General features: G+C 36.9%; 1 protein-coding gene across 1 annotated transcript in view; it reads right to left on the bottom strand.

Moving 5' to 3' along the window:
* The window catches only part of TEX11 (testis expressed 11), a 338,452-nt gene that overhangs the window by 177,250 nt on the left and 133,840 nt on the right, over nt 1-27,362 (bottom strand). The window contains exons 13-14 of the mRNA XM_057717635.1: nt 14,465-14,546; nt 10,748-10,826 (exon numbers count right to left, since the gene is read on the bottom strand). Coding sequence (XP_057573618.1) covers nt 10,748-10,826; nt 14,465-14,546 — 161 coding nt within the window. The remainder of the gene's footprint in view (nt 1-10,747; nt 10,827-14,464; nt 14,547-27,362) is intronic.

Genomic DNA, 27,362 nt, shown 5'->3' with positions numbered 1-27,362 from the left:
GGGAAATAACTGCCACAGAGCAGGAAAAAGAAAAAAGAATAAAAAGAATAGAAGACAGTCTCAGAGACCACAGGGACAACATTAAGTGCACCAACATTTGAATCATAGGCATCCCAGAAGAAGAAGAAAAAAAGAAAGGGTCTGAGATATTTGAAGAGGTTACAGTGGAAAACTTCCCTAACATGGGAAAGGAAATAGTCAATCAACTCCAAGAAGTGCAGAGAGTCCCATACAGAATAAACCCAAGGAGAAATACATCAAGGCACATATTAATCAAACTAACAACAATTAAACAGAAAGAAAAAATATTAAAAGCAGCAAGAGAAAAGCAACAAATAACATATAAGGGAAAACCCATAGGATAACAGCTGACCTTTCTGCAGAAACTCTTCAGGCCAGAAGGGAATGGCAGAATATACTGAAAGGCCTGAAAGAGAAAAATCTAACAGCCAAGAATACTCTACCCAGCAAGAATCTCATTCAGATTTGATGGAGAAATCAAAAGCTTTACAGACAAGCAAAAGTTAAGAGAATTGAGCACCACCGAACTACCCTTACAACAATTGCTAAAGGAACTTTTCGAAGTAGGAAACACAAGAGAAGGAAAACACCTACAAAAACAAACCCAAAACAATTAAGAAAATGGTAATTGGAACACACATGTCAGTAATCACCTTACATGCAAATGGATTAAATGCTGCAACCAAAAGACACAGACTGGCTGAAGGGATACAAAAACAAGACCCTCCTATATGCTGCCTACAAGAAACCCACTTCAGATCAAAGGATATATATAGACTAACAGTGAAGGGATGGGAAAAGATATTCCAGGCAAATGGAAGTCAAAAGAAAGCTGGAGTAGCAATACTCATATCAGACACATTAGACTTTAAAATAAAGACTATTACAAGAGGAAAGGAAGGACACTACATAATGATCAAGGGATCCATCCAAGAAGAACATATCACAATGGTAAATATCTATGCACCCAACATAGGAGCACCTCAATACATAAGGCAAATGCTAACAGCCATAAAAGGGGACATCCACAGTCACACAATAATAGTAGGAGACTTGAATACCCCACTTACATGAAATGACAGATCATCCAAATAGAAAATAAATAAGGAGACACAAGCTTTACATGACACATCAGACCATCTCGACTTAATTGATATTGATAGGACATTCCATCCAAAAACGACAGAATACACTTTCTTCTCAAGTGCACACGGCACATTCTCCAGGATAGATCACATCTTGGGTCATAAATGAAGCCTCGGTAATTCAAGAAAATTGAAATCATATCAAGCATCTTCTTCTCTGACCACGACACCATGACACTAGATATCAATTACAGGAAAAAAGCTATAAAAAATACAAACACATGGAGGCTAAACAATACACTATTAAACAACCAAGAAATCATTAAAGAAATCAAAGAGGAAATCAAAAAATACCTAGAAACAAACGACAATGAAAACACAACAACCCAAAACCTATGAGACACAGCAAAAGCAGTGCTAAGAGGAAACTTTATAGTAATACAGTCCTACCTCAAGAAGCAAGAAAAATATTGAACAAATAACTTAACCTTACACCTAAAACAATTAGAGAAAGAAGAACAAAGAAACCCCAAGTGAGCAGAAGGAAAGAAATCATAAAGATCAGAGCAGAAATAAATGAAAAAGAAAAGAAGGAAACAATAGCAAAAATTAATGAAATAAAAGCTGGTTATTTGAGGAGATAAACAAAATTGATAAACCATTAGCCAGACTCATCAGGAAAAGAAGGGAGAAGACGCAAATCAACAGAATTAGAAATGAAAAAGGAGAAGTAACAATGGACACCACAGAAATACAAAAGATCATGAGAGACCTTTACAAGCAACTATATGCCAATAAATTGGATAACCTAGAAAAAATGGATAAATTCTTAGAAAAGTACAATCTTCCAAGACTGAGCCAGGAAGAAATAGATACTATGAACAAACCAATAACAAGTACAAAAACTGTGGCTGTGATTACAACTCTCCCAACAAACAAAAGCCCAGGGCCAGATGGATTCACAGGCGAATTCCATCAAACATTTAGAGAAGAGCTAATATCTATCCTTCTCAAACTCTTCCAAAATAGACCAGAAGGAGGAACACTCCCAAACTCATTCTATGAGGCCACCATCACCCTGATACCAAAACCAGGCAAAGACGTCACAAAAAAAGAAAATTACCGACCAAGATCACTGATGAACATAGATGCAAATATCCTCAACAGAACACTAGCTAACAGAATCCAACAGCACATTAAAAAGATCATACACCATGATCAAGTGGGGTTTATCCCTGGGATGCAAGAATTCTTCAATATAGGCAAATCAATCAACATGATACATCATATCAACAAAATGAAGGATAAAAACCATATCATAATCTCAATAGATGCAGAAAAAGCTTTTGACAAAATTCAGCATCCATTTATGATAAAAACTCTTCAGAAAATGGGCATAGAAGGAAATTACCTCAGCATAATAAAAGCCATATATGAGAAACCAAAAGCCAACATCATTCTCAATGGTGAAAAACTGAAAGAATTCCCTCTAAGAACAGGAGCAAGACAAGGGTGTGCACTCTCACCATTATTATTCAACATAGTTTTGGAACTTTTAGCCAGAGCAATCTGAGAAGAAAATGAAATCAAAGGAATCCAAATTGGAAAAGAAGAAGTAAAATTGTCACTCTCTGCAGACGACATGATATTATACATAGAAAACCCCAAAGACTCTACCAGAAAGCTGCTAGCACTAATTGATGAATTTAGTAAAGTAGCAGGAGGCAAATTTAATGCGCAGAAATCTCTTGCATTCCTATACACTACAAACGAAAGAGGAGAAAGAGAAATTAAGGAAACTCTCCCATTTACCAGTGCAACAAAAAGAATAAAATACCTCGGAATAAGCCTGACTAAGGAGGCAAAAGATCTGTATGCAGAAAATTTTAAGACACTGATGAAAGAAATCAAAGACGACACAAACAGATGGAGGGAAATACCATGTTCTGGGACTGGAAGAATCAACATGTGAAAATGACTGTACTACCCAAAGCAATTTACAGAATCAGTGCAATCCCAATCAAATTACCAATGGCATTTTTCACAGAACTAGAACAAGAAATCTTACGATTTGTATGGAAACACAAACGATCCCATATAGCCAAAACAATCTTGAGAAGGAAAGATGGAGTTGGTGGATTTAGGCTTCCTGACTTCAAACTGTACTTCAAGGCCACAGTGATCAAGACAGTATGATACTGGCACAAAAATAGAAAGGAAGATCAATGCAACAGAATAGAGAACTCAGAGCTAAGACTAAGCACAAATGGGTAACTTATCTTTGACAAAGGAGGCAAGAACATACAATGGAGAAAAGACAGCCTCGTCAATAAGTGGTGCTGGGAAAATTGAATAGCAACATGTAAAAGAATGAAATTAGAACACTTCCTAATACTATACACAAAAATAAACTAAAATGGATTAAAGACCTAAATGTAAGGCCACACACTGTAAAACTGCTAGAGGAAAACAGGCAGAACACTCTATGACATACATCAAAGTAAGATCTTTTTCGATCCACCTCCTAGAATAATGGAAATGAAATCAAGAATAAACAAATGGGACCTCATGAAACTTACAAGCTTTTGCACAGCTAAAGAAACCATAAACAAGACTAGAAGGCAACCCTCAGAATGGGAGAAAATACTTGCCAATGAAGCAATGGACAAAGGATTAATCTCCAAAATATACAAGCAGCTCATGCACCTTAATACCAAAAAAGCAAATAACCCAATCCACAAATGGGCAGAAGACCTAAATAGACATTTCTCCAAAGAAGACATACAGATGGCCAACAAACACATGAAAAGATGCTTAATATCACTAAGCATCAGAGAAATGCAAGTCAAAGCCACAATGAGGTATCACCTCACTCCGGTCAGAATGGCCATCATCAAAAAATCTGGAAACAACAAATGCTGGAGAGGGTATGGAGAAAAGGGAACTCTCCTGCATTGTTGGTGGGAATGTAGGTTGGTACAGCCACTATGGAAAAGTTTAGAGGTTCCTTAAAAAACTAAAAATAGAACTACCATATGATCCAGTAATCTCACTACTGGGCATATACCCAGAGAAAACCATAATCCAAAATGATAGATGTACCATAATGTTTATTGTAGCACTATTTACAACAGCCGGGACATGGAAGCAACCTAAATGCCCATCAACAGATGAATGGATAAAGAAGATGTGGCATATATATACAATGGAATATTACTCAGCTATAAAAAGGAATGAGATGAAGCTATATGTAATGAGGTGGATAGACCTAGATTCTGTCATACAGAGTGAAGTAAGCAAGAAAGAGAAAAACAAATATTGTATGCTAACTCATATATACAGAATCTAAAAAAAAAAAAGGTACTGATGAACCCAGTGGCAAGACAAGAATAAGGATGCCGATGCAGAGAATGGAGTGGAGGTGGAGGATACAATGTTGGGGAGGGTGGGTGGCAAAGGGGAAGCTGGGACGAAATGAGAGAGTAGCATCGACATATATATACTACCAACTGTAAAACAGATAGCCAGTGGGAAGTTGCTGTATAGCAAAGGGAGATCAAGTCGATGATGGGTGATGCCTTAGAGGGCCAGGACGGGGAGGGTGGGGGGGAGTCGCGGGAGGGAGGGAATATGGTGATATGTGTATAAATACAGCTGCCTGACTTTGGTGTACCTTAAAAACTGGTACAAGAGTGTAAAGCAATTATATTCCAATAAAGAGCCAAAAAAAATGCTTAATAAAGAAAACAAAAAAAAAAAACACATATGAAAAACCCATAGCAAACATCATACTCAATGGGGCAAGACTGAAAGTTTTTCCTCTAAGATGAGGAAAAACGCAAGGATGCCTGCTTTAGCCACTTTTGTTCAACATAGTATTGGAAGTCCTAGCCAGAGAAATTAAGCAAAGAAAAGAAAAAGCATCTATTCAAATTGGAGGGGAAGAAGTAAAATTATCTCTGTTCATAGATGACTATGGTCTTATATATAAAAAAACCCTAAAGATTCCACACACAAAAAAACCTATTAAAACTAATAAATGAATTCAACAAAGTAGCAGGACACAAAGTCAACATGCAAAAATCAGTTGCATTTCTATATACAGACAATAAACAATCTGAAAAGGAAATTAAGAAAATAGTCCCATAAACAATAGCATAAAAAATATTTAAGCATTACCTTTAAGGAAGTGAAGGACTTGTATGGTAAAATCTACAAGACATTTCTAAATAAAATTAGAGAACACATAATTAAATGGAAAAAAATTCCATGTTCATGAATTGGAAGACAATATTGTTAAGATGCCAATACTATCTGCAGTGATCTACAAATTAAATGAAGCCCCTATCAAAGTCCCAATGATTTTTTTGCAGAAATAGAAAAATTCATCTTAAAATTCATATGCAATCTCAAGGAACTCTGAGGATCCAAAATGATACTGAAAAAGAAAACAAAGGTGAAGGACTCATATTACCTGATTTCAACACTTACTACAAAATAACAGTTTTTAAAAACAGTGTGGTACAGGCATAAATACAGACATACAAAGCAATGGAAGAAAATAGAGAACCCAGAAATAAATTCTCATGCATGGTCAAATGATTTCTGACAAGGGTGCCAAGAACATTCAATGGGGAAAACAGTCTTCTCAACAAATGATGCTGAAAAAATTAGCTATCACATGCAAACAAATGAAGCTGGACCTTTACCTTATACCATGTATAAAAATTAACTCAAAATGGATCCATGACCTAAATGTAACACCCAAAACTATAAAACTCCTAGAAGAAAACATAGGGGAAAATCTTCATGACATTGGATTTGTTAATGATTTCTTAGATATGACACCAAAAGAACAGGAAACAAAAGAAAAAAAAAACACAAGCTGGATTTCATGAAAAATTTTAAGTATTTTGCATCAGAAGGCACTATCAACAAAGAAACAGGCACCTCAAAGAATAGAAGAAAATATTTGCAAATGATTTATATGATAAGGGATTAATATCCAGAATACATAGAGAACTCCTAAAACTCAACAACATTAAAAACCAAACAACTTGACTAAAAAATGGGCAGAGGACTTAGTCATTTCTCCTAGGAAGATATACAAATGGCCAAAAATGACATGAAAAGATGGCCAACATGACTAGTCATTAGGGAAATGCAAATCAAAACTACATGATACCACCTCACACTCATTAGGATGGCTACTAACACTTTTTTAAAAAAAAAGAACTGATGAGAATGTGGAGAAATTGGAACTCTTGTGTACTGTTAGTGGGAATGCAAAATGGTACATCCACTGTGAAAACAGTATGACAGTTCCTCAGAAAATTAAAATCAGAATTACATTATCCAGCAGTTCTGCTTCTAGGCATATAACCAAAAGAATTGAAAGGAGGTCGTCAAAGGAATATTTTTAAACCCACATTCAGTCATAATACCTAAAACATGGAAGTTTTATCTTCCATCAGTGAATAAATGGATAAGCAAAATGTGGTATATACATACAATGGAATATTCTTAAGCCTTAAAAAGGAACAAAATTCTGACACATGCTACAACATGGGTGAAACTTGAGGACATTATGCTAAGTTAAATAAGTCAATCATAAAAAGACTAATACTACATGATTTCACTTAAATAATGTACCAAGAGTAGTTAAATTCATAGAGACGAAAAGTAGAATGGTGGTTGCCAAGGACTGGGAGAAGGAGGGAACAAGGAGTTTGTTTAGTGGATAAGAGTTTCAGTTCTGCAAGATGAAAAGAGTTCTGGAGATGGATTGTAGTGATGTTTGCAGAATATGAATGTACTTAATACCAATGAAGTATACACTTTATGGTTAGTATAGTAAGTTATATATATTTTACCACAATAAAAAAACTGGGAAAAAGTTTTATTGGGACACAGCCATCCACATTTGTTTATATATTGTCTATGACTGCTTTTGCACTATAACGGCAGAGTTGAGGAGCTGTGACAGAAACTATGTGGTCTGCAAATCCAAAATATATATTATCTTGTCCTTTAAGAAAAAGTCTGCTAATCCAAATTAGATGAAGACAGGTGGGCATGCCTATGAAATCTGCAGATGACATAAACTGGGAGGAGTAGTTAATATACTGTATGACAGAACTGAAATTCACAAAAATAAGAACTGAAAAAAAAAATAGGTTGTAACAATCAGTTTGAAACAACAGCTTATGAAGTACGTATGAGATAACAGAAAATATATGTTGGTCTCTGTCCCCGATTCTTAGAACAGAGCTTATAAAGCCCTTGTAATTTTCTAAGTGATAAAAACACTAGAAGCACTGTTAAAATGTCCATACTACCCAAAGTAATCTATAGACTTAATACAATCCCTATCAAAATACTCGTGACATTTTTCACAGAACTGGAACAAAAAATCCTAAAATTTATATGGAACCACCAAAGACTGCAAACATTCAAAGCAACCTTGAGAAAAAAGAACAAAGTTAGAGGTATCACTCCCTGACTCCGGGCTATACTACAAAGCTACAGTAATCAAAACAGTATGGTACTGACACAAACACAGACACATAGATCAATGTAACAGAATAGAGAGCCCAGAAATAAACCTATGCACCTATGGTCAATTAACCTACAACAAAGGAGGCAAAAATATACAATGGAGCAAAGACAGTCTCTTCAACAACTGGTGCTGGGAAAACTAGAAAGCTACTTGTAAAAGAATGGAATTAGAACATTTTCTCACACAATATAGAAAAATAAATTCAACATGGATTAAAGACCTAAACATAAGACTGGAAACTATAAAACTCCTAGAAGAAAACATAGGCACAACACTGTGGGACATAAATAGTAGCAATTATTTTTTTGGCTCTGTCTCCTAAGACAAAGGAAACAGAAGTAAAAATAAACAAATGGGACCTAGTTAAGTAAAAGCTCTTGCACAGCAAAGGAAACCATCACCAAAATGAAAAGATAACCTACTGAACAGGAGAAAATATTTGCAAATGATATGACCAATAGGGGTTAATATGCAAAATATATCAACAGCTCATACAACTCAATGTCAGAAAAACAAACAACCCGATTAAAAAATGGGCAGAAGACCTGAATAGACTCTTTTCCAAAGAAGACCTACAGATGGCCAACAGGCACATGAAAGACACTCAACATCACTAACCATCAGAGAAATGCAAATCAAAAGCACACTGAGGAGACTTCCCTGGTGGTCCAGTGGTAAAGAATCTGCCTTCCAATGTGGGGGATGTGGGTTTGATCCCTGGTTGGGGAACTAAGATCCCACATGCAGTGGGGCAAAAGCCCGCATGCCACAACTAGAGAGAGAAAACCCACACACTGCAACTAGAGAGAAGCCCACACACTGCTACAAAGACCCAACACAGCCCCCCTCCCAAATAATAATAATAGTAAAGAATATAAATAAATATTTTTTTAAAAAACCACACTGAGATGTCACCTCACACCTGTCAGAATGGCTATGATCAAAAAGACCACAAATAACTAATGTTGGTGAGGATGTGGAGAAAAGGGAACCCTAGTACACTGATGGTTGGAATGTAAATTGGTGCAGCCACTGTGAAAAACAGTATGGAGGTTCCTCAAAAAACTAACAGTAGAACTACCATACGATCCAGCAATTCTACTTCTGGGTATATATCTAAAACAAAAACACTAATTCGAAAATATACATGTACCCCAATGTTCATAGCAGCATTATTTACAATTGCCAAGATATGGAAGCAACCCATCAACACATAAATGGATAAAGAAGATGTGGTATACATATAAAATGGAATGTTACTCAGCCATAAAAAAGAATGAAATCTTGCCATTTGCGACAACATGGATGGACTTAGAGGGTATTATGCTTAGTGAAACAGGTCAGACATAGAAAGACAAATACTGTATGTTATCACATATATGGAATCTAAAAACTAAAATGAATGAATGTAACAAAATGGAAATAGATTCACAGATATAGAAAACAAAATAGTGGTTACCAGTGAGGAGCAGGAAGAGGGTAGGGGCAAATAGGCGTAGGGGATTAAGAGGCACACTACTATGTACAAAATAAATAAGCTACAAGGATATACTGTACAGCACAGGGAATATAGTCGATATTTTATAACTTTAAATGGAGTATAATGTATAAAAATATTGAATCACTATGTTGTACACCTGACACTAATACTGTAAATCAACTATACTTCACCTTAAAAAATTAAATAAAACAGTGGTTCTCAGAACCACCTGGAGGGCTAATACAGAATACAGAGGTCTGGGCTTGTTGGAGTAAGGTAGGGCCTGATCTCTCTGTTTTTACCACATTCCCTAGTGATTATTTTTTAATAACAGCTTTATTGAGGTATAATTCACATACCATACAGTTCATCCATTTAAAGTATACAATTCAATGGGTTTTAGTACATTCCCGGAGCTGTGCAACCCTCATACAATTTTAGAACATTTTCATTATATCAAAAAGAGACCCCATTACCCATTGGTAGTTACTCCCCATTTCCCCCCAATTCTCGATTTGCTAGGCAACCACTAATCTACTGTTTCTATAAATGTGCCTATTCTGTAAATATAATATAAATGGAATGATACAATATGTTGACTTTGTAACTGGCTTCTTTCACTTAGCATGTTTTTGAGGTTCATTCATGTTATAACATGTATCAGCACTCTGTTTCTTTTTATTGCCTAATAATATTCCATGATACGAATATACTACATTTTGTTTATCTTTTCATCAGTTGACAAACATTTTGGTTGTTTCCACATTGGATTATTCTTAAAAAAATGCTGCTATGAATATTCATATACACATGTTTGTAAGGATATATGTTTCCTGTTTAACTCAGGAGTGGAACTGCTGGGTCATATGGTAACTCTAATTTACTGAGGAACTAACACGCTGTTTCCAAAGTGGCTGCACCATTTTACATTTCCACCAGCAGTTTTTGAGGGTTACAATGTTTCCACATCCTTGTTAATTTCTGTTATTATCTATCATTCCATTATAACCATCCTAGTGGTGTGAAGCGGTTTCTCACTGTGATTTTGATTTGCATTTCCCTGATGGCTAATGATGTATTCCCCAGCAATTTTGATGAACACTGAAGTTTGAAAACCACTAAGAGGTCTGCAAGTACTTTAAGGTCCCTTCTGACATTAATGACCCCATGAAGACAGAGCCAGAGAGGTATCACATTTGTAGAACTACACTTGCACACGCCTTCCTGTTCCACATGACACTGGCCTGCAAGTTAATCTAGTCAACTCCTGTTTTATAAGACCCTATCTTATTCCTTTTTCATTTTATTTATTTTTAACAATTTCAATGTAAATTTTAAAATTTACTTGACTATGGGTTATTTAAATCACTAAGCAAGCAGTTCCATCTTCTAATTTGATTAGCACAATGGCAAATATTGTGCTCTGTGAATATGGATGGAGATACATAGATAGGTAGATAGATAGGTAGATAGATAGATAGATAGATAGATAGATAGATAGATAGATATGAATAGATACAGATATATTATAACTCAATATATGTTAATGGAAACCTAGAAAAATGTTAGTCTTTAAAGAAGAGAAAATCAATTCTTCTATACCTTTCATGATTCATCAGCAGTTTTGCAATGTGCAGACAGAAGTCTAAAGGCATGTCAAAATGTAGTATTTCCATGACAGCTAACAGAAGAAATGAAATAATCATATCAGTTTGATTTTTGAGGAAGTTGGCTATTTTCCATAATTTTGCTCTGTTCAAAATCTACTTTCTAAATGTTTGCCACATACCATGTCTTGCCTAACAATTTATCAAAGTCTTTTTTTTGTCTTTTTATAGTTGGTTTGTTTGAATCAGAATACAAAACAAATGGGCAGATATATTTCTTAGATCTATAACAATACCCACATGCTTCTCTTTCCCTCACTCTCCCTCTCTCTCTCAATCTTTTTATTTTTTTCAGATCTTTATTGGAGTATAATTGCTTTACACTGTTGTGCCAGTTTCTGCTGAACAACAAAGTGAATCAGCTCTTTTTGTACATATATCCCCATATCCCCTCCCTCTTGTGCTTCCCTCCCACCCTCCCTATCCCACCCCTCAAAGTCATCACCAATTTATATAGCAATAATATCCAATGCTAGAGAGAGTGCAGTAAAACAGGCAAAGTAACCTTCTGAAAAGCAATTTGACTACTATATGCTAAGGACTCAGTGGTTAAAAGCCTGGGATTTGAAGTCAGACATATACATATTTGAAACCACTTGCCACTTTTATGGCCATAGGCAAGTTACTTAGTTTTTCTGCACCTTAGTTTTGTCATCTGTAAAGTGGGAAACAAATCACCAATCTCTGAGGGTTGTTGACAGAGTTACATGAGATAATGTACGTAAATTACAGAGCAAAGGACCAAGCACTTAGTAAGCATTCAATAAATGACAGTTGCTATTATTATTATTCCCTTTACTTCAGAAATTGTAGGGAAATGTTATGAACAAAGATATTAAAAGCGATATAGATTATAACAACAATAAAAAGGACATATACTGTGTCAACTATAGGATAGTGATTTTTTTTAATTAATTAATTTACTTATTTATTTTATTGGCCGTGTTGGGTCTTTTTTTGCTGTGCGCAGGCTTTCTTTAGTTGCAGTGAGTGGGGGCTACTCTTCGTTGTGGTGCACGGGCTCCTCATTGCTGTGGTTTCTCTTGCTGTGGAGCATGGGCTCTAAGCGTGTGGGCTTCAGTAGTTGCAGCACATGGGCTCAATAGTTGTGGCTCATGGGCTCTAAAGCACAGGCTCAATAGTTGTGGCACACGGGCTTAGTTGCTCCGTGGCATGTGGGATGTTCCTGGAGCAGGGATCGAACCTGTGTCCCCTGCATTGGCAGGCAGATTCTTAACCACTGCGCCACCTAGGAAGCCCTAGGGTAGTGATAAATTACTATGCAATCATTAAAATTAAGTATAAAACAAAACTTTTTTCATTTGAAAAATGAATATGCACCAATATGAAAAATGGTTATAAGATTAGTATAAAAAAATGGAAAACAAAGACTGTCTGTACTATAGTCACAATTCTGTAAAACAAGCAAATTAAGATAGAAAAATACTGAAAATAAATCATCAAATTTCTAAAAGTGATTGTGTTTAGGTTATTTATTCAACAAATAACTAACGAGTATATTCTCGTGCCAGGAACTGTGCTTGGTGCTGAGAATCCAACAGCAGACAAAACACACAAAAATCTCTGCTGCCAAGGAGCTTGTATTCCAGTGGATGGTAAACAATGGATATTTTTAGTATTTTCCTAAAACGTCCTTAATATGTATGTGCTACCTTTTCATAATAAAAAATTACATATTTTTTAATTTCTACTTTTTCTACTATGAAAAATATCAGTGAAGTTCTAATGACAGATAGCAGTTAGGTTGACCATTGTTAAAGTAATTTCATTAGCAAAGAAATTAACAGATTTAAAAAATGCAAGTTTCATATATACTTTTAATACAACAAGTTAAAGATAATTTTGTTATTTTAAACCATAGAAAATTTAAATTCATGGATGTTTCCTAGTTTGTAATCTGATGTTGCAATGTTACAACTCTATCACGAGTATCTAAATTAAGTAAAAACAATCTGGAAATAAAGAATAATTTCACCTTAAACTGTTTATTTTCTACATTTTGATAAAAAACTGTAATGGGGAATTCTAATCCAAAATTAATCAACTTTAAACTAGGTGACTCCAATAAGCTCTCTGATCTTCCCATATTATATTAGTTTGAGTGAGACTATTCCTTTAATTGGTTAATTGGGTTTGTTTATTTCTGTATTGCAAAAAAAGCAGAGTTGTCTTTCTGACTCCTAAAAAATTTCAACCTGTGTATATCTGAGCTGATACTGTTACCTACAGATGCAGAATCCTCTATATATTTCAGCTTCTGAGGTCTCTCAGTGATTGGCTAATATTCTAGAAGTCACAGAAAGTTTCAGCACTACTAAATTGGCACTAAATTTAGAGCGACTTCTAAATCTGATTACTGTCCTAATTATTATAAATTGTTATTATTTACTGGATAATCAGTTATTATACTAACATAATTTTATATAGTAAAAATAATGCAGTTCTATAATGCAATTATATTTTTACATAGTAAAAAAATAAAGCATGTACACATTTAAAAATTTAGGGTAAATTATTTTTATGACTAAATATAATTGAATACTGTTAAGGGGCCCATGTGCATAGAGAGATATTTTGTCTCATTTAATTCATCTATATAGTAGTAATAACAATAATAATAATAATAATTATGATAATAGGTAATATTTATTGCACACTAGCCATGTATCAGGCATGGAACTAAATGCTTTACATACTACATACTTTTTCTCATAGGATTCTCAAAACAACACAATGAGGTAGACATTAATATCATATTTCTTTTAATGATGAAGAAACTGGGACTTCTCTGGTGGTGCAGTGGTTGAGAATCCACCTGCCAATGCAGGGGACACAGGTTCGAGCCCTGGTCTGGGAAGATCCTGCATGCCACAGAGCAACTAAGCCGGTGAGCCACAACTACTGAGCCTGTGCTCTAGAGCTCTCGAGCCACAACTATTGAGCCCACGTGCCACAACTACTGAAGCCAGTGTGCCTCGAGTTCGTGCTCCGCAACAAGAGAAGCAATGAGAAGCCTGTGCACCGCAACAAAGAGTAGCCCCCACTCAATACAACTAGAGAAAGCCTGCATGCAGCAATGAAGACCCAACACAGCCAAAAATAAATAAAATAATTTTTTAAAAAATCTCTAACCAGCCCTTAAAAAACTAATTAATTAAAAAAGTAGAGATGAAGAAACTGAAACACAGAAAAGTTAAGTGACTTGCCAAATGACCCACAGCTGTATATCAGGATGTTTACTTTGTGATGTGTACATTCTAGTCCCTTGAGAATTTTGAAAAACAAATAACAATGTTTATACAAGTAATTCTAAAAGGCACGACATTACAAAGGCTGTTTCTATCAATAGGTTATCTTTCTTCATGGTGAGCAGGTTGGGCAGCTGCAATTTTATGTTAGACTAGAGGAAAACTGACAGCTTTTATTTAGCTCTTTTTTTACTAGTTAAATTTGCTACTATTTTCTCTTCCTTCTCCTTTTCTTCCTGACTGACAATCTTATGTGCTCAATTTCCTTCTCAGTCACCATCAAATTATGCCTATGTTAGTATACTACAAAAGATCTTACATTCAACAAACTGGTGTTAATATTCCAAAACTGTGTACTATTCACACACAGAGATGTTACTTACCTTCAAGAAGTCCTTCATTAGCTGTTTCACCCTTCAAGAGGATTTTCATCTTTAAGAAAAGTCCAGCTGGATTTAAACCTTGCTGTTTTAAACAAAGAAACCACAATGATATTAATAAAACTGTGGAATGTAAAAGACAATTTTCAAGTAACTGCCTGTTTTATTCAACCACAGCAGGATGACTTATGTGATCAAAGGAAATCAAAATTATAAAAGATCGAATCATAACGTCTGGTCTATCCCTGAGGATATTTTCTGCTATTTTATTCAATCTAAACAAAATAGTACAAGGAAAAGAACATGTAAACATTTCTATTGAATGGAAAGCATTTAATGTCAAGGCCAATACTTAACCTGTGAGAATGTATGACCATATGCTTGTCTTGGTAAGCAAAACCCAAAACATCAATTAGGTTTGTTTTCCTTTGAGACTTTAATAACAACTAAGGTCTTTTGCAAACAATGGTTGAATGAAATGGAAAACATATTGTCTTTTCTAAAGGCTATGCCTATCATATTTACTATTAATAACAATGTATTCTGGATGGTTTTTCCAAGTCCTTGCTAGATGGACCTGGTTCCACTTTTGCCTAACAGTGTACATCTTTAAACAGCTGTTCACAATTAAAAGTGCAGTCTAGGCTCACAGAACAGAATTTTTCTCTCTACAACGTCAACTAACCTCTACATGAACATTGTACCCATTAGCTCCAAGCTCTGCAAATAATTACAGCGATTCATGAGTGAGATGCCTGAAGAATGGAAAGTTAGGGAAAGTAACCACTGGTATTAAAAGCATTTGCAAATAAAGATGCTATCAATACAAAGAATAGGGACTTCCCTGGTGGCACAGTGGTTGAGAATCTGCCTGCCAGTGCAGGGGACATGGGTTCAATTCCTGGTCCAAGAAGATCCCACATGCCGCAGAGCAACTAAGCCTGTGCTCCACAACTACTGAGTCTGTGCTCTGGAGCCCGTGAGCCACAACTATTGAGCCCGTGTGCCACAACTCCTGAGGCCCGCGTGCCTGGAGCCTCTGCTCTGCAACAAGAGAGGCCACTGCACTGAGTAGTCCCCGCTCACTGCAACTAATGAAAGCCTGTGCGCAGCAACAAAGACCCAATGCAGCCAATAAATTAATTAATTTTAAAAAATACAAAGAATAAACTGATTGCATTATAATTACAATTTATTGCATTACCACCTTTCCTAATGGGCATGCTGGGATATGTCTTGGGCTTAAGACATATTCCATATACTAACAATGAACAATTCAAAAGTTACGAAAATAATTCCATTTATAATAGCATGAAAAACAATAAAAGACATAGGAATAAAATTTTAAAATAAGGGCAAGACTTCTATATTGAAAACTACAAAACATTATTGAAAGAAACTAAAGAAGACCTAAATAAACAAAAATACATCGCATATTCCTAGACTGGAAAACTTAATACTGTTCAGATAGCAATTATCCCCCAACTGATCTACAGATTCAGTGCAATCAAATTCCTAGCTGGCTTCTTTGTAGAAACTGACAGGGTGATCGCAAAATTCATATGAAAGTGCAAGGGGCACCAAAACAATCTTGAAACAGAACAAAGCAGGAGGACTCATACTTGCAATTCCAAAGTGGTATACCACTTTATACTTACATCAGTTGTGGATGAGAATTCCCAGTGTTCCACATCCTTGTCAACACTTGGAATTACTGGACTTCTAAGTTTTTGCCAATCTAGTGGGTATTTTCCCTACTTTAAGGTGTTCCTCTTATCCTCCTAGCCCCTTACTGTGAGGCTTTCCTATGGTTCAGCTTCCATAAAGCCAAATACTCCTTTCCCTACACTCTCTCCTTCAGGAATCTTACCCATTTTCCAGGCTTCAAATATCATTTCTTGGGTTAGAAAAAAAATCTGTTGCAAGACCTTTTCTGGGGTAACAGCTTTAATGAGCTATAATTAACATACCACACAATTCACCCATTTAAAGTACACAACTCAATTTTTTTTAGTATATACACAAAGTTTCTTTTTATCAGTTTTAGAATATTTTCATCACCACAAAAAGAAACTTTGTACTCTTTACTAGTCATTCTCTATTCCCTCCAGTGTCACCTCACCCCAACACCCAGGCAAACACTATTCTACTTTCTGCATCTATATATTTGCCTATTTTGGATATTTCCTATAAATGGAATGATACAATATGTGTTCTTTTGTGGTTGGTTTTCTTCAATTGGCATGTTTTCAAGGTTCATTAATGTTATAGAATGTATCAGTACTACATTCATTTTTATGGTCAATAATATTCTATTGTGTAGATATACCACATTTTGTTTATCTATTCATCAATTGATGGACATATGGGCTGTTTCCACATTTTGGCTCTTGTAAATAGTGGTGCTATAAACATTCATGCACAAGTTTTTATGCAGACACATGTTTTCAATTCTCTTGAGTATATAGGTAGGCGTGGTATTGTTGGGTCATATGGTAACTCCATGTTTAACTTTTAGAGGAACTGCCAAACTGCCTTCCAAAGTGACTGTACCATTTAACATTCCCATAAGCAGTGTATAAAGGTTATAATTATTCCACATTCACACCAATGATTGTTTTTGTCCATTTAAAAAATTATAGTCATCTCAGTGAGTGTGAAGTGGTTCCTCACTGTGCTTCTGATTTGCATTTGCCTGACAATTAGTGATATTGAGCATATTTCCATGTGTTTATTATTGGCCTATGGTATACCTTCTTTGGAGAAATGCCTATTCAAATCATTTGCTTACTTTTAATTGGATTGTTTGTCTTCTTACTATTGAGTAGTAAGAGGATTTTTCAAAATATACTCTGGATACCAGACCTTTTAATACATAATTTGTAATTATTTTCCCCCATTCTTGGGAGGATCCCATGGGTTGTATTTTTACTTTCTTGATGATTTCATTTGAAGCAAAATTATTAGCTTTAATGAAGCCCAACACCATCTAATTTTCCTTTTTCTCTTGTGCTTTTGATGTCCTATCTAAGCAACCAAGACCTTTTCAATTTCATTGTACAGATAAATTTAACAACTTTGTGGAGTAATATAAGGCTACTAAATTTTAATTTCCCCTCAAAACTAATTTTTAAAAATATTATTATCATTTTCAATTCCAGCCAAGATGGAACATGACAACTATAGCCTATATCTTCCACTAATTACAACTAAAAACCCTGAACAAGATCTACAAAGCAACAACCTGAGGACTCTGAAAAGTAAACAAAAGCAGAAAGATTGTAGTGAGTCATCAAAGCATAGGGAAGTGGACTGTATGGGAGTGGTGAGTATCCTGGGGTTTTCTTTACCTCTTTGATCTAATGGTATAGGAAGTTTGTTTGTCTTCTGCCAAATCTCTGAATGAGGCCAAAAAGAAATGTTTGTCTGGATGACTGGGGGGAGGGGGAGAAGTCTGGAAGATTTTTTAACAGGCTCTACATCACATAGATATGGAGTTCAAATGTATACTACTCATGTTGTCCAAGAAATGTAAAGCTGAAAAATCAAAATAAAAGTAGCCAAAGGAGTGATCTCTCACAGACATCTGGCTAAAGCAAATAGATGTAGGGCCGTGGACTTCCCTGGCGGTCCAGTGGTTAAGGTTTCGTCTTCCAATGCAGGGGGTGTGGGTTCAATCCCTGGTTGGGGAGCTAAGATCCCACGTGCCTTGGGGCCAAAAAACCAAAAACATAAAACAAGCAATACTGTAACAAATTCAATAAAGACTTTAAAAATGGTCCACATCAAAAAGAAAAAGAAAAAAGAAAGAGAAATAGATGGAGGGCCATGCCCTCAATCCAGGTTGTATAGATTCTAAAAGATTAGCACTAAAGATAATTAACAATCCAAAATTATAAAAGCACAGGAAGAAATGTTTCATACTGAGCAAGAGTTGAGTGCTACTAATGGCAGAATCAAATTGTTTCCAAGTACAGGAATACCTCATTTTATTGTACTTCACTTTATTGTGCTTCGCAGATATTTTGTGTTTTTACATACTGAAGGTTTGTGATAATCCTGAGTCGAGCAACTCTGTCAGTTCCATTTTTCCAGTAGCATTTGCTCACTTCGTGTTTTTGTGTCACGTTTCGGCAATTCTTGCAATATTTCAAAACTTTATTATTATTATTATATTTGTTATGGTGATCTGTGATCAGTGATCTTTGATGTTACTATTGTAATTGTTTTGGGGTGCCATGAACCATGTCCATATAAGACAGCGAACTTAAATGTTGTCTGTGTCCTAACTGCTCTACAAACCAGCCAGCCTCCCATCTCTCTCCCTCTCCTCAGGCCTCCCTATTCCCTGAGACACAACAATATTGAAATTAGCCAATCGATAACCCTACAAAGGCCTCTAAGTTTTCAAATGAAGAGTCATATGTCTCTCACTTTAAGTCAAAAGCTAGAAATGATTAAGCTTAGTGAGGAAGGCATGCTGAAACCGAGATAAGCTGAAAGCTAGGCCTCTTGTACCAGTTAGGCAAGTTCTGAATGCAAAGGAAAAATTCTTGAAGGAAATTAAAAGTGCTACTCCAGTGAACACATGAATGATAAGACAGTGAAGCGAGCTTATTACTGATACAGAAAGTTTTAGTGGTCTGGACAGAAGATCAAACCAGCCAAAACATTCCCTTAAGCCAAAGCCTAATCCAGAACAAGGCTCTAACTCTCTTCAGTTGTATGAAGGCTGAGAGAACAAAAGTTTAAAGCTAGCAGAGATTAGTTCATGAGGTTTAATGAAAGAAGCTGTCTCCTTAACGTAAAAGTGCAAGGTGAAGCAGCAAGTGCTAATTAACTGCTACAGGAAGTTATCCAGAAGATCTAGCCAAGAAAATTAATGAAAGTGGCTACACTAAACAACAGATTTTCACTGTAGACAAGACAGCCTTCTAATGGAAGAGGACACCATCTAGGACTTTTACTGTGGGTAAAATGCTATCAAAATAGCATCACATGCTAAAAAGAAGCTAGAGAGAAGTCAATGCCTGGCTTCAAAGCTTCAAATGACAGGCTGACTCTTGTTAGAGGCTAATGTAGCTGGTGACCTTCAGTTGAAGCTAATGCTCATTTACCACTCCTAAAATCCTAGCGCCCTTAAGAATTATGCTAAATCTACTCTTCTGTGCTCTATATATGGAACAGCAAAGCCTGGATGACAGCACATGTGTTCACGACATGGTCTACTGAATATTTTAAGCCCACTGTTGAGGCCTACTGCTCAGAAAAAAAGATTCCTTTCAAGATAGTACTGCTCATTGACAATGCACCTGGTCACCGAAGTACTCTGATTGGAGATGTTCAATAAGATTAATATTGTTTTCATGCCTGCTAACACAACATCCATTCTGCAGCCTAGGGATCAAGGAGCAGTTTCAATTTTCAAGTTTTATTATTTAAGAAATATATTTTGTAACACTATAAGTGCCATAGACAGTGATTGCTCTGATGCACTCAGGCAAAGTTAATTGAAAATCTTCTGGAAAGGATTCCCCATTCTAGATGCCATTAGAAACATTTGTGATTCAGGGGAAAAGCTCAAAGTATCAACATTAACAGGAGTTTGGAAGAAGTTGATTCCAACCCTCATGGATGACTTTGAGGGGCTCAAGAATTCAGTGGAGGAAGTAACTGCAGATGTGGTAGAAAAAGCAAGAGAACTAGAATTGGAAGCAGAACCTAAAGATAAAACTGAACTGCTGCAAACTCATGATCAAACTTTAATGAATGAGGAGTTGTTTCTTATAGATGAGCAAAGAAAGTAGTTTCTTGGGATGGAATTCTACTCCTGGTGAACATGCCGTGAAGATTGCTGAAATGACAACAACAGATTTAGAATATTAAACTTAGTTGATAAAGCAGCCTTAGGGTTTGAGAGGATTGACTCCAATTTTGAAAGAAGTTTTACTGTGGTTAAAATGCTATCAAAATAGCATTGCATGCTAAAGAGAAATCATTCATGAAAGAAAGATTTAATTGATGTGACAAACTTCTTTCTTGTCTTATTTTAAGAAGCTGCCACAGCTTCAGCAACCACCAACAACCCTGATCAGTCAGTAGCCATCAACATCAAGGCAAGACCCTCTACCAGCAAAAAGATTATTATAACTTGCTGAAGGCTCAGACAATGGTTAGCAGTTTTTAGCAATAAAGTATTTTTAGTTAAGGTATTTATACTCTTTTTTAGACATATGCTATTACACACTTAACAGACTACAGTATAGTGTAAACATACTTTCATATGCACTGGGAAAACAAAAAATTCGTGCTACTCATGTTATTGCGCTTGTCTAGAACTAACCTACAATATCTCTGAGGTATGCTATAACTTGCCTTCTTCCCATAATAAAGCTCAACAAGATTTATAGTATTATAAAAATATCTAGCCCCCAACAAAGTAAAATTCACAACATTTGGCATCCAATGAAAGACTATGAGGCCTGGAAAGAGGCAGGAAAACATGATCCATAATGGGTAGATAATCAATTGAAACTGACCCAGAAGTGACACAGATATTAGACTTAGAATAGAAGAACATTAAAAGAGCAAGTAAAACTACATTTCATGTGCTCAAAAAGCTAATCAGAGACATGGAATGATCCAAATCAAACTTCCAGAAATAAAAATTGCAAAATCTGAGGTGAAAACTATATGAGATGGTGTCAGTTCATTCAGGCTGCTATAACAAAAATAGCATAAACTGGATGGCTTGTAAACAATAAACATTTACTTCCCACAGTTCTGGAGGCTGGGAGGTCCAAAATCAAAGCACCAGCATATTCAGTGTCTGGTGAGAGCCCACTTCCTCATAAATGGCTGCCTTCTCACTGGAATCTTAAATGGCAAACACAGTGAGGGAGTTCTCTCTCAGGCATCCTATATAAGGGCACTAATCCCAATCATCAGGACTCTGCCCTCATGATGTAATCACTTCCAAAGACTCCCACCTCCTAATACCATCACCTTGGTGGTTAGAATTTCAATGTATGAATCTGGGCGGGGGGGCGCGGATCACAAATATTCAACTTATGGCAGATGGCATTAACAGAAGAATAGACACTGCAGAACAAAAAGTAATGAACTTCAAGTTATTGCAATACAAAACCTTCCAAAATAAAACACAAAGGAAAAAATATTTTTAAATGTAAATAGCATAAGTGAACTGTGGGAACAACTTCAAACAGCCTAATATGAGTAATTAGCACCTGAGGGTCAAGCAAAAAAAAAAAATACTTGAGAAAATACCAGACCTTTCCAAACATGATGAAAGCGATGATCCCAGAGATTCAAGAAGCTCAAACAGCCCCAAGCACAAGAAACAAAGAAAATTACTTCAAAGGACATCATCAACAAACTGCTCAAAATCAGTGATAAACGGAAATCCAAATATTAGCCAGAGAAAAAAAGGACGTTACATAAAGAACAAAAATAAGGATTGCATCATATTTCTTATCAGAAACAATGTAACAGGAAAACTGTAAGCAACATCTTTAAAATTCTCAAAGAAAACAATGCTCTCCATTTCCAATTCTATACCCAGAAAAAATATCATTCAAAAACAAATGGTGTGGGCTTCCCTGGCAGCACAGTGCTTAAGAATCCACCTGCCAATGCAAGGGACATGGGTTTGAGCCTTGGTCTGGGTAGATCCCACATGCCACAGAGCTACTAAGCCCGTGTGCCACAACTACTGAGCCTGTGTTCTAGAGCCCTCAAGCCACAACTATTGAGCCCACATGCAACAACTACTGAAGCCTGCGCACCTAGAGCCCATGCTCCTCAACAAGCGAAGCCACCGCAATGAGCAACAAAGAGTAGCCCCAGACTCTTCACGAGAGAAAGCTCGTGCACAGCAAGGAAGACTCAACGCAGCCAAGAAATAAATTTACTAAAAAAATGGTGTACCTTACACCCATTAGCAAGTCTACTATCAAAAAATAATAAGAAGTGTTTGCAAAGATGTGGAGAAACTGAAAACCTTGTGTACTTTTGGATGAAATGTAAAATGGTGTAGCTGTTATGGAAAACAGTATTGTGTTCCCTCAAAAAAATTAAAAATAGAATTGCCATATGACCCAGCAGTTCCACCTCTGGGTTTATACCTTCCAAAAATTGAAATCAGGGAACCAAACAGCTATTTGTGCACCCACATTCACAGCAGCATTATTCCCAACAGCCAAAGGTGAAAACAACCCACATGTGCACCAATGGATAAATGGATAAACAAAATGTGGTATATGCATACAGAGGAATATTATTCAGTCTTAAAAAGAAAGGGAATTCTGACACATAACATGGATGAAACTTGAGGACATTATGCTATGTGAAATACACCAGTCACAAAAGGACACATACTGTTTTATTTTACTTATATGAGATATCTCAAGTAATCAAATGCATAGAGACTGAAAGTAGAATGGGGTTTCCAAGAACTGGAAGAGAGAGGAATAGAGAGTTATTACACAATGAGTACAGAGTTGACATTTTACAAGATGAAGATTCTGCAGAATAATGGTAGTGATGGTTGCACAATATGAATGTACTCAAGGCCATGAAATTTTATCATTAAAACAGTCAAGATGATAAACTCTACACTATAAAATTTAACAGTAAGAAAGTAGGACTAGCTATATGAGTATCAGATAAAATAGACTGTAGAGCAAAAAAAAAAAAAGATTCCCAAGAACAGAAAGAGAAATTATAGAATGACAAGAAGGTCAATCTACCATGAAGAAATAGTAACTCTAAATATGTATGCACCAAACAAAACAGCTGTAAAATATTGAAGTAAAAATTTATAGAAATAAAAGGGGAAGATTTTAAATCACAGTTTCAATTTCAGTGCTTGTGACTGGTCTGTTCATATTTTCTATTTCTTCCTGGTTCAGTCTTGGAAGATTGTCCTTTTCTAAGAATTTATCCATTTCTTCCAGGTTGTCCATTTTATTGGCATATAGTTGTTTGTAGTAGTCTCTCATGGTCCTTTGTATTCCTGCAGGGTCAGTTGTTATTTCCCCTTTTTCATTTCTGATTCTGTTGATTTGAGTCTTCTCCCTTTTTTTCCTGATGAGTGTGGCTAATGGCTTATCAATTTTGTTTATCTTCTCAAAGAACCAGCTTTTAGTTTTATTGATCTTTGCTACTGTATCCTTGATTTCTTTTTCATTTATTTCTGATTTGATCTTTATAATTTCTTTCCCTCAGCTAAATTCAGGATTTTTTTGCTCTTCTTCTCTAATTGATTTAGATATAGGGTTAGGTTTTTCATTTGAGATTTTTCTTGTTTCTTGAAGTAGGATTGTATTGCAATGAACCTCCCTCTTAGAACTGCTTTTGCTGCATCCCATAGGTTTTGGCTCATCAAATTTTAACTGTCACTTGTTTCTAGGTATTTTTTGGCTTTGCAGGTGAATTCTACCAAATAGAGAAGAGCTAACACCGATCCTTCACAAACTCTTCCAAAATAGAGCAGAGGAAGGAACACTGCCAAACTCATTCTACGAGGCCACCATCACCCTGATACCAAAGCCAGAAAAAGATGTCATAAAAAAAGAAAATTGCAGACCAATATCACTGATGAATATAGATGCAAAAACTCTCAACAAAATGCTAGCAAACAGAATCCAACAGCACATGAAAAGGACCATGCACCATGATCAAGTGGGGTTTATCCCTGCAATGCAAGGATCCTTCAATATACACAAATCAATCAATGTGATACACCATATTAACAAACTGAAGGATAAAAACCACATGATCATCTCAATAGATGCAGAAAAACTTTTGACAAAATTCAACACACATTTATGATAAAAATTCTCCAGAAAGTGGGCATAGAGGGAACCTACCTCAACATGATAAAAGCCATATATGACAAGCCCAAAGCCAACATCATCCTCAACGGTGAAAAACTGAAAGCATTTCCTCTAAGATCAAGACAAGGGTGCCCACTCTCACCACTATTATTTTACATAGTTTTGGAAGTTTTAGCCACAGCAATAAGAGAAAATAAAGAAATAAAAGGAACCCAAATTGGAAAAGAAGAAGTAAAAATGTCACTGTTTGCAGATGACATGATACTATATATAGAAAATCCTAGAGATGCTACCAGAAAACTCTTAAAGTTAATCACAGAATTTGGTAAAGCTGCAGGATACAAAATTAATGCACAGCAATCCCTTGCATTCCTATACACTAACAATGAAAGATCAGAAAGAGAAATTAAGGAAACACTCCCATTTACCACTGCAACAAAATGAATAAAATACCTAGGAATAAACCGACCTAGGGAGGCAAAAGACTTGTATGCAGAAAATTATGCCACTGATGAAAGAAATCAAAGATGACACAAAGAAATGAAGAGATATACCATGTTCTTGGATTGGAAGAATTAACATTGTGAAAATGACTATACTGCCTAAAATAATCTACAGATTCAACGTAATCCCTATCAAATTACCAATGGCATTTTTCACAGAACTAGAACAAAAAATTATACAATTTATATGGAAACACAAAAGACCCTGAATAGCCAAAACAACCTTGAGAAGAAAAAAATGGAGCTGGATGAATCAAGCTCCCTGACTTCAGCCTATACCAAAAAGCTACCGTTATCAAGACAGTATTGTACTGGCACAAAAACAGAAACATAGATCAATGGAACAGGATAGAAAGCCCAGAGAGAAACCCACATACATACGGTCACCTTATCTTCGACAAAGGAGCCAAGAATATACAATGGAGAAAAGACAGCCTCTTCAATACATGGTGTTGGGAAAACTGGAGAGCCACTTCTAAAAGAATGCATTTAGAACATTCCCTAACACCATACACAAAAACAAACTGAATTTGGATCAAAGACCTAAATGTAAGACCAGATAGTATAAAACTCTTGGAGGAAAACATAGGCAGAACACTCTATGACATAAATCATACCAAGATCCTTCTTGACCCATCTCCCAGAATAAAGGAAAAACAAAAACAAAAAGAAACAAATGGGACCTAATGAAACTTAAAAGGTTTTGCACAGCAAAGGAAACCATAAACAAGACAAAAAGACAACACTCAGAGTGGGAGAAAATACTTGCCAATGAAGCAGCTGACAAAAGATTAATCTCCAAAATATATAAGCAGCTCATGCAGCTCAATAGCAAAAAAAAACAATCAGTCCAATCCAAAAACGGGTGGAAGACCTAAATAGACATTTCTCCAAAGAAGACGTACACATGGCCAACAAACACATGAAAAGATGCTCAACATCATTAATCATTAGAGAAATGCAAGTCAAAACTATAATGAGGTATCACCTCACACCAGTCAGACTGGCCATCATCAAAAAATCTAGAAACAATAAATGCTGGAGAGGGTGTGGAGAAAAGGGAACCCTCCTGCACTGTTGGTGGGAATGTAAATTAGTACAGCCATTATGGAGAACAGTATGGAGCTTCCTTAAAAAATGAAAAATAGAACTACCATATGACCCACCAATCCCACTACTGGGCATATACCTGGAGAACACCATAATTCAAAAAGTTACAGAGGACTGGAAAAAGATGCTGGAGGAGTAGGATGTGATGATCACCTTCCTCCACACAAATACATCAAAAACACATCCACTTGGGGAGTAGCTCCTGGAGAACACCTTCCAAATGCTGGCAGGAGACCTTAGACTGCCAAAAGGGCAACAGAAATTCCACATAACCAGGCAGCACAAAGGAAAGAAGAGAAAAAGAGAGAAAAAGAATTCTGAAGAGACCGGCCCCCTGGGAGGGAGCTGTGAGGAGGGAAGGTTCCCACACAGGGGGGAGCCTCCTCACTGGCAGGGAAGGACAGGGGGAGCTTCAGAGCCCCCAGAAGAGAGAGAGCAACGGCAGGCCTGCAGAGGACACAGTGGAGAGATCCCCACATGGAGGAGTCAGGCAGCACTCCCCAGCCAGAACAGCTAATCTGCTCACTGGCAGCAGCGGTGGGGGCTGGGCACCGAGCCTTGGGCTTCAGAGAACAGACCTCAGGGAGAAAGCAGGGGCTGGCTGCATGACAAAAGCCCAGGGGGGCAGGTACGCCAGCAAGACGTGGAGTTTGGGATAAATCCTGGGCCAGACAGAGAGGCAGGGGACTTTCGTTTCAGAGTGCTTGGGAGGAAATTCCCTCTCTGCGAACTCACAGGCTGCGAAGCAGCGTGACTCGCGGCTGCTGGATTGAAAAGCTCACCATCCCGCGCCACACCCCCCGTGCACCACTGGGTCCGCAGAACACCTGCTCACCTGCCTGCCACCTGCTCCTCTGCCCCAGCCACTGTGCCACCAGCCTGCGGCCCGCCCACCCACAGCCGCCAAGGGTTCTGTGTGTAAGGCAGGTCACTGGCCACACCCTCCCTGCAGCAGTGGAAGCCCACCAACTCCAAGGGGCCTGAGATCAGGACCAACTGCACTGGGAGAATGCACAACACTCCTCAGGGTCACACTGACCTCTGCTGCTGTAAGCAATCCCGCAGATTTCAGTTAGCCTGCCATATCCCTCCCTACCCCCCAATCTGAAGTTGCAAGTGAGCCACAATCACCCTCTTTCACCCCCTGTTGCCTGGGCGGGGAACCGACTGCTGAGAGCAATCCATACACACAAAGTAGGGACCAAAACCAAAACTGATCCCTGAGGTCTGCAGGAGCAAAGAAGAGAAAGAGAAACAGCCGCAGGAGGAGCAGATTTAATGCCCACAATAGGCTTGAAAGAACCTGCATCTGTGGATCACCTGAATAGACGAGTGTTTCTAAAATAGACACTGTAGACACAGGACAACTGGGGACTGTAGGGACAAATACACACAGGACTAATACCAGATCACAGCCTGAGCTCTCCACAG

Source organism: Hippopotamus amphibius, chromosome X, assembly GCF_030028045.1.
Source record: "Hippopotamus amphibius kiboko isolate mHipAmp2 chromosome X, mHipAmp2.hap2, whole genome shotgun sequence".
Taxonomy (NCBI): domain Eukaryota; kingdom Metazoa; phylum Chordata; class Mammalia; order Artiodactyla; family Hippopotamidae; genus Hippopotamus; species Hippopotamus amphibius.
Note: the sequence above shows the minus strand (reverse complement) of the source record. Positions and strands in the feature narration are given on the sequence as shown.